The sequence below is a fragment of the Balaenoptera ricei genome, chromosome 13 (assembly GCF_028023285.1).
Source record: "Balaenoptera ricei isolate mBalRic1 chromosome 13, mBalRic1.hap2, whole genome shotgun sequence".
NCBI classification, from domain to species: Eukaryota; Metazoa; Chordata; class Mammalia; order Artiodactyla; family Balaenopteridae; genus Balaenoptera; species Balaenoptera ricei.
In genome coordinates this window covers 42,430,363-42,439,230 of record NC_082651.1, presented here as the reverse complement: position 1 = coordinate 42,439,230, position 8,868 = coordinate 42,430,363, and the positions used below count along the sequence as shown (strand labels likewise).

Genomic DNA, 8,868 nt, shown 5'->3' with positions numbered 1-8,868 from the left:
TCTGCTTCTCTTGAAAAAATGGAAAATCAGGCCACCTTGCTGGATATCTATTATGGGCTGGAACTGAGACATGATCGCCCCCTTCAGAAGAGGTCTGTGCACCCCAGTTTATCCCAATGTCCACCTCCCATGCCAGACGCAAACTACTCGTGGGTATTTACGCTCCCATCCAGCAGTTGCACTAATTCCCATTAACAGCTTCATTCCCGAAGGCGTTTGAATTTTTAGCCTCCGGTTAAGCAGCCCTGGAAATTAAAGGTCAAGGTGGAGGTTGGGGGGGGCAAGATTGGCAGAGTTAAAACTGGCAACTGGGGGGAGTCATTACCACCCCAGAGCAGAAGGGACAAGGGGAGGGAGTGGCGTAAATGAAGTGTGGTGAGAGCTGGAAGGAGGAGGGGCCCTGAGAACCTAGTGCTGGGGTGTAATTATTGGAGACACAGCACTGGAGCAGGAAGGGAAGGGGGTTAAAATACCTCCGTCTCAGATAAGCAACAAGAATTTACTGTACAGCACAGGGAAATATAGCCATTATCTTATAGTCATTTTAAACGGAGTATAATGACTTCATAAAATTTCATATAATCTATGAAAATATTGAGTCACTATGCTGTACACCTGTCACTAATATAATACTGTAAATCAACTATAGGTAAATTTAAAAAACAGAAAAGAATTGCACCATAAAAACAAACAAACGACTCTGGTCTCTCCTCCAGGGCCTCCCACTAGCTGAACCAGAAGCCATTGGGCAAGAGAACTCTACAGAGGCTGTCCACAGCGGGGCACTGGGCAGAGGATGGTGGAGAGTGGATCTGGGAGGGCACTAGTACATCTCGGCACTTGGGGATGGAGAGGGAGCCAGGAAAGGCCCTCTCCTGAGAGTTACTGGAGCTGTGGTCCCTGTATAGGGACCCTCCTGAGTATGGTCAAGCCACAGGGGCTCTAAAGCCAGCAGGTGGGAGGGAAGGGGGCTGGGCAGGGCCTGAGATGCCCCTCCATCACCGAGAAGCTCTGGGAGGCCACAAGACCCACAGCAGGACAAGGGGAGGACAGAGGCTGATGTTTGGGCTCACAAAGACTATTGCGGAAGGGTGCTGTGGTAGGTGGAGGTTTGGAGGGATGGGGTAGCCCGTGGACTCATGGGCAGGAGATGGTGGTCAGGGTACTTAGAGGAAGACTGGCCCCGAGGTCTTCTGGCTCGTGTTCTAGTTCACCAGGCACCCACTGTGTCCCTGGTGGCCACCCAGTCTCTGCTTGATCACTTTGGTGTTAGGGAGAACAGTAGTCCAGGAGGTGGCCCTGATGATGAGAAAGACCCTCTGACGAGCTGAGGTCAACCTCTTTGCCTCTGGCCCTGCAACTTGAGGCCACAATGAACACCTTCCTACGTCCGAGGAGAGTTTTCCTCACCCCTCTAGGTCCTTAACCACTTCTAAAGGTGGTGTCCTGGGACCATGACCCTCTGGATGTGGCCCCTTTTGCCACTGGCTCTCTGGAAATAGTTCTCATACAATCTCCCCTCCTCATGCCTTCTTTTATCTTGGATTGAATGTCACTGGAGGATGGAGGAGTGAGGCCTCCCTTGAGTTGGGCAATGTGTCAATGGCATTTAGGACAGCACTAGATATTTTTTAAAAAATTAATTAATTAATTTATTTTTATTATTTTTAGCTGTGTTGGGTCTTCGTTTCTGTGCGAGGGCTTTCTCTAGTTGCGGCGAGCGGGGGCCACTCTTCATCGCGGTGCGCGGGCCTCTCACTATCGCGGCCTCTCTTGTTGTGGAGCACAGGCTCCAGACGCGCAGGCTCAGTAGTTGTGGCTCACGGGCCCAGTTGCTCCGCGGCATGTGGGATCCTCCCAGACCAGGGCTCAAACCCGCGTCCCCTGCACTGGCAGGCAGATTCTCAACCACTGCGCCACCAGGGAAGCCCAGGACAGCTCTAGATTTTTTTATTCCAAGAATCAGGCTGAGCAAGTGGGAGTTTTTAAGTTTTACCTCCCTGAGCTAAACGGGCAGGAGCTAAATAGGCAGGGACTGGAGGTTCAGAAAGAATTAGTACCGCCCTAGGGTGACACAGCCAAGAGCAGGGCTGCAACCAACCCCAGGTCTTCACCTCCGGGCCTCCTTCCACCACGGGGACCCAGATCCCCTGTGCTCTGTTTGGGGGACTTCTTTTACAAGGGCAGGTGGGAGCGCCATGCTGCAGGGGAGGGTGCCGCTGTGTGCTCTGCTCTGGTGGGACAAGGTTTAAATGATGGCAGCTCTTTACAGCACAGTCCTTCTGGGATGTCACATTTCTAGACCCGAGGAATCCTTCCCTGGAACAGGCAGGGCAGACCAGCCCAGGGAGTGGAGCTGTTCCCTTGCCCAGTTCTCAATGCCACTCCCCTGACCCCCCTCCCGAGAGGGGCTCCCCTGCCAGACTTGGATTTGCCCTGGAGGACTTCATGGCAGCAGGGGCTCCTCCCGTCCTAGGGCAACTGTTCAGCTGCACATCAGGGCCTGAAGCTTCCATTGAGGTAAATGTCCCTGGAGAGAGGATTTTTTTCCTCTCCTGTTTACTTTTCAGTATCAGTGTCACCACATTTTCATTCCCAATTGCAAAATTTGGCTCCTGAAAAGCCATCGCCCAGGTGTGCATAACCTCAAGCATCAGCCACATGGTACTCCTCAGGGGGCCCTGTTCCCACAGGTGTTATCTCACTTCTTTGCTTTAGGTGATCCCACTTGAAAGGAGGTCCAAGCCTCCCTGTTTCCCCAGGGCTAACATCTGCTGGATATTAAGGGATACTTAAGCATGGACTAGGGTGGGACGCCAGGGATGGGTATCTCAGCTCCAGGCATCAAACCTCTCCTGTGCCATGTGCTCCCTGGGGCATGGCATATTCCAGAGGGCAGTAGGGATGGGATTAGAATCACGGGGAGAGATTTTTAGAAGATGCTCAAGCTCCACCCCCACAGATTCTAGAATTCAATTGATCTTGGGTGAGAGACACTAGCTTAGTGGAAAAGGCATTGCTCGACCCAGGGGTGTGTGACCATGGGCACTTCCTGTTTCTGGAGGTGAAAGGCAGAGGCAGAAAGCTCAGGGCCTGCAGAGCAAGTCCTGTGGACGACCAGTGTGGAAGAGGGAGTTTCAGGAGATGGAGAAAGAGCACTGGGGCTAGAATTCCAGGCTGCTGCTGGGCAAGGAACTCCGAGCTAGAGGGGAGGCAAGACTAGGTCATATCCCAAGGCCGGGCCAGGCAGGAGTCAGGGCATACAGCAGCCAGGCAAAACAGGGGTCTGAAGTGTGGGCCAACAGCGTCCCCAAAGACTGGACCCTAACGATCCAGATCACGGATTCAAGCTAGCAACTGCAAGTCACCTGGATAAATGAGGGCAGGTCTGGCTGATTCCAAGTTCATGGGGGCTTTTTCCTGGATGGGTCCTCCCCTACCACCGCAGACAGTCCAGTGCACCTGAACGGCTACTAGACACCGGTAACGGCAGAGGCAGTCTTGGCAGGAGGGCTTGGACATCAGGGAGGAAGAGAAGGAAGGGGGCAAGTAGAAAATCCAGTGGTTTAGAAATCGGGCCTGGAGATGTCCCTGAAGACTGACTAGGGTCACCAGGGGGGCACTGAGTATGGGTAGAGGTCTCTCCCTCCCTCTCCCCAGAGGTGAGTAAAGGCTCTGCTGAGGGACAGATACCAGACCAGGGCCCTCAGAATAAGGAGATGCCTGGATCACTGTCTCCCTGTAAGTCAGGCCAACCCCAAGCCCTTTGAGGCCTGGACAACGGGCTCCACACACCCTTCCCTCGTTACAAAGAGCTGAACCTTCCTTGGGACCAAGATCTCACACTGTACGGCAGCTACTTTGCTCTCTGCTGCTTCTCTACGTGCTCCTCTTACTTTTCACATGCGAGGTCCACACGTGGGTTGGAAGGGAAGAGGGTTAACCATGGGAATTCAAGGGCAGCGAGGCTTGTAAGAATTGGGTTGGTAGTTTTAGAACAACTCCTTACAGTTAGAAGCTGAGCAGTGGGGACTGGGGGTGTGGTAGGAGATGGACAGGCCTGTTTTTCTCTTTAACTAGGCTGAGCAGAGACGATCCAGATAAAGGCAGGCCTTTCTTCAAGACCATACTGTCTGCTGGCCATTACCTTTGAACACTAAGAGGTAAATTGTGTTAAGTTTCACTTCCTCTGAAAAGCCTCTAGAAAGCTTTTCCTAAAAACTGTAGCCCCACGTGAATTTGCGCTTCACTGAGTCCTATAGCACAGTGGTTCTCGAACTTGAGCATGTATCAGAATCATCTGGAAGGTGGAGGGGGCATGGGGCATCTCGAGAGTTTAATAGGTTTGGGGTGGGGCCTGAAAATTTGCGTTCCTAAGAAGTTCCCAGGTGACGCTGATACTGCTGGTCTGGGGCCACACTTGGAGAATCATAGCTGTTAACACATACTTTCTACCTTAGAATTTCGGGCTTTATTTGTATTTTGGCTGGAATTAGTCTGGAATTATTTTCTGCACATCAGTCAATCTCAGCCAGATTTTGATTCCTTTGGGGCAGGGATTGTATGTTTCATCTTTTCTTTCACACTAGTGTATTGTTGGACACATAGTAAATGAAATACTCATGTATTGAGAAGAGCTTCAGGGAATTTGGTTTTTACAAGCAGACAGGGATCAACTAAAGTTAATTTTAGGATTCCCACATTTTGCAAAAGAGCATCTAGTTTTTTCTCATCATTCACATTTGCAGAGAAAAATCTTAAATGTGCTTCAGCCATCTGCCAAGCTCATGAAAGAAAAGCTCTAGTCTTGATTTAGGAAAAAAAAAAGAGTTCATTCCTTCATCCTTCCAAACAAGGTACAGTACAACGGAACAACAATACACATTACTGAAAAACACAACTGCATTTTACATTGCTCACTACTTTTAAATAAGTACAATTCAGACATTAAGGAAAAGAACTGCTAATCCCATTAATGCATTACAGAAATCAAAATTAACTTACCACAAAAAATAAATTAAAACATTAAATATTAACCTTTTCAGTGCAACATATACAGAAGTCAGAGTAACAAGTTCTAAAAAAAAAGCATCAGGTTTGTTATAATAAGATAATGAGAAGTTGAACACTTCAGTAAATTATTACACTAGGAAGAGGGGTTGTGTTCAGTACTATGTGTGTGTTTGCCATGAGATCTTTTCGAAAGCCTGGTAAAACCAGTGGCTACAGAGAACAGGTCTTATGCTAGAACATTAAGAACAAACATGTGTGTTCATCTTGTTTCTGTGACGTCCCCCTTGGTCCTGGGCTTTTGAATCATCCCCTGCCCCCTCCTCAGCTGAGCAGGTTGGGAGGAATCAAAGCCCAGATGCTACTAAGGGGTCGGGGTCTCCTGAGCACTGTTCCTGCCAAAACTGCCTGGAAGAGTAGCCAGCGGTTCTTGTGCACCGAGGCAGCCCAGACCTGGGAAAGCTGAAGATGCCAGACACTTTCTCCACCTGCACAGACCAGGCTCCCAGCAAGCTCTGGAAGCACACCTCCTCCCTCATCAATATGGGTGGGGGAATGTCAATCCTGCCGTCTCCTTTCATGGCAGATAGACTCTGGGGACGTTCTGCCCCCCTTCTCTGCTGGCACACAATGGCAAACTCATATCTTGCTTGGTTACACGTGCATCCAGATGTGTCTTCCAGATCAGGATTGGCTGCTGTCTCTCCTTTCATTAGCAGAAGACGTTTCCCGCCAGTATGCTTAAAGAAGTCACAGCCTGTAGAGCAGTGGGAAAATCCAGGCCCCACAAAAGATTTGGAAGCACCCCCTCCCTTTTTTTTTTTTAAATGGGGGCTTTACATTTCTCCTGAGACAGACATTGGAAACGGCTGTGTTTCCCGCCCCCAGGTGTGTGGTTGCTTACCAGGTCAGATCTTGGGAATGATTCCCTGATCATAATGAACTTGGCTTTCTAAAAAGCAAGGAAACATGGGGAACCTACGGAGATGGATTAGGAGATGATTTTTAACCTGAAAAGGGGGCGTTTTTACAGCTAACCAAAGAAGTACCAATGCCATTAATGGCATAGGAATCCAATGCTTGTTGGCCATCTGATTTCTAAGAGAGAAATCACTAAAGAAGCAAGGTTCTCATATCCTGGAGCATGGACAAAGGTCCAACCAGGCCTGCCTTGACCCCACCTCTGCTTCCAACTCTCTTCAGACCTGCTGGTTTACAGAGGACTGTTTTGAGAGGCACGTCTAGGATGGCACACATTTGAGCCCATTCACTGCATGGTTGTACAGGCACAAGGAAGGGGGCACCGGCAGCCGTGACTTGCTGGACTGGAGCATTCACAGACCCTAAATATGAGGTCCCCACAGGGAACAAAGAAGGTTCCCTCTGCTTCCATCCTTATATTCTCATCCCTCTGCAAAGGCTCTTGGACACCTAAAGACTGGACACTGATCCTTCGACTCAGTAGGTGAACAAAGCCCCACAAGACATTCTCAACATCAGTTCATACTCTAAAGGCAACCAGACCGCAAATAGGCTCTAAAAGACTGAGTCAAGATTGTCCTAAAGTAAAAATGTGATCTCAAGTTAAAAACAAGTGATGCTACTCCACTTTCATTAGTCTCTCTGAACCGGAATCAGACCTTCAGGAGAGCTTGATAAGAAAAGTGAGTGCAAACTGAGGTCCACAAACCAGTGTCAACTGCATTGGTCTCCTATGGTCAAGCCTCAGCCCACAGATCTGCTGCTGTAGGACCAGCCTAAGGAATGCAAACTTAGGCGCATTTTCTTTTATGACTAAAACCCGGGAGCTGTGTCAGTTACACTGCTGGCGAATGGATCCCATTTCTGCTACGGGCGCTTTGGGTGCTGCATCATTCAGTAAAAGTGCCAGAATTAAGACACGTGTCATATAATTGTCTCAACTGTAAGAAATACAGAGAACATTCACTGAAGTAGACATACTGGGGCCGAAGAATTCGAGGAGGACAAAATGACCTGGTAGGAATTTCAAGCCAACTTGACATATTTTAAAGGTCCCTTTCACGATGTTGAGGTGCTACAGGCACTGAAGGGTTAATAGGTAGAAATCTTCCAATTTTTCAAATATTAGTGAATAAGAGTTCCCTCACATATGGAGTCTACATGTTATTTCATTGTTTTCCCGTTTCCAAATTTTAATGACAATTCCTAGGGATGAGCTCCCACCGTGCAGTTGGAGGGAACTGGAATTTCCTACAGGCAGACCCACTGGGTTGGAAAGTACCCAGGAGAACAATTTCTCCTTCCCTGAGGGAAAAGTGAGACCCACACGGTGGAGGTGGCTTGTTAGAGTTTTTGTTAAAAAAAACAAAAACAAAAAATGGCATCCTGGATGGAAAAGAAAAAAAAGGTCACTGGAATATTTCTCCTAATGCTTAAAAATAAATAGGAAAGTTCAATTTCTCCCTTTCAAAATAAAACAACAAATCAACCGAGTAGCAACATGGAAGATAAATGACTGGTCCCCCTTCATGGACACAGCCCCAAATGCCCGCGGCCCTCTGCTAATGTTCTATTTCTAAACAGATTCTCAGAGGGCCCACTAGACAGTATGTTTAATAACAGAGCGGGGTAATGTGTGTTTCCCCCATGTAGAGGCACACACAGGCATTCTTCCTCTTCCTTGACAAGATGCCAGATCTCCACTGCTAGATTTGCTAACTTTTCAACAGGAATGTATCCTGGGGCATTCACTAGTTTTGTGTATTAAATGGCGTGACCTCTGAACCCCAATCTTTGCTCCCATCAGCAACTCATCCTCTGCTTCCATCTCCACCTATCCTGGTGGTTTTTCCCAAGCTTTAGCTGTTCCAAAGAGACCAGACATTTCTAATCAGTCTAACTTTTTGGCCAGCAATACATACATCATTAATGCAGACGTCTGAAAGGGTTTTGCGCTTTTTACATTGACTTAAGAGATTTAAAATAACACCATCATCCATCTAATAAATAAGAAGTTATCTCTGAGGGTGGCAACAGCTCGGGAAGGTCTTCAACATCATGTGTCTGTGGAAGATATCGGGCTGGTTGAGGGTTTTGTGGACAGAGGACAGACATGGCTCCTCTTACACTGGTGTCTTCACGTAGCAAAAAGCAGGTATGCCTTTTTCCACCTTCTTCCCCCATAAGCGGTAAGAAAAAAAATGTAACAACTATAGGAATCTCCAGTGTCAGGCAGGATGGAGACTGCTGTGGGGAGATGGGCCCATTAAAACAAGCACAGCCTGGCATCCGTGACTGGCAGAACACACCTACACACACCTGGACGCAGATGCCAACGCACACACCTCATTAGGTAAACAGGAGGTCCACCCCATGCCGTTCATTTCTGACCAGTCTTTAGACTGTGGTCCACTGATTTCTTCTCCAGGTCACACTGGATAACCCCAAGCAGACAGAGTTGTGGACAGAGTTTTGAATGAAGGCCCACAAAAGACAAAAAGCCCACAGAGGCGAGGGCAGGCAAAGTAGGAAAGGTCTGCTGGCCCATCCCAGGCAGCCCTCGCTGTGCCATCCTCAAGAAGTCCTTTCTTTGTCAGGCCGCCGCAGGCCATCTGGCAGAACTCCCGCTCTGGGCTCTTCAGACCACTGGAAGGAAGGAAAAACAGGTTAAGCTCTGCGGGCCAGACCCCAGCCAGGCTGGGAAAACTGGCTTGGGACAGAAACTTGGGGATGCACCAGCCAAAGTCACCAGGTTCTCTTGGGCAGACAAGTTCACCTTCTGCTGGTTCAACCTCAGGGGCAGAAGCTCCTGAAACTGCGCTTTCGCGCCAAAGGAAACAAGAGAATGGGGATGCGCGCTGTCATGAGGGCCATCAT

At 48.8% G+C, this 8,868-nt stretch overlaps 1 protein-coding gene across 2 annotated transcripts in view; it reads right to left on the bottom strand.

Moving 5' to 3' along the window:
• Positions 1 to 4,959: 4,959 nt before the first annotated feature.
• Positions 4,960 to 8,868, bottom strand: part of TGFA (transforming growth factor alpha) — a 107,432-nt gene continuing 103,523 nt past the window's right edge. For both annotated transcript variants that reach the window (XM_059943044.1, XM_059943045.1), the window contains exon 6: positions 4,960 to 8,637. In XM_059943044.1, coding sequence (XP_059799027.1) covers positions 8,630 to 8,637 — 8 coding nt within the window. In that variant the 3' untranslated portion in view covers positions 4,960 to 8,629. The remainder of the gene's footprint in view (positions 8,638 to 8,868) is intronic.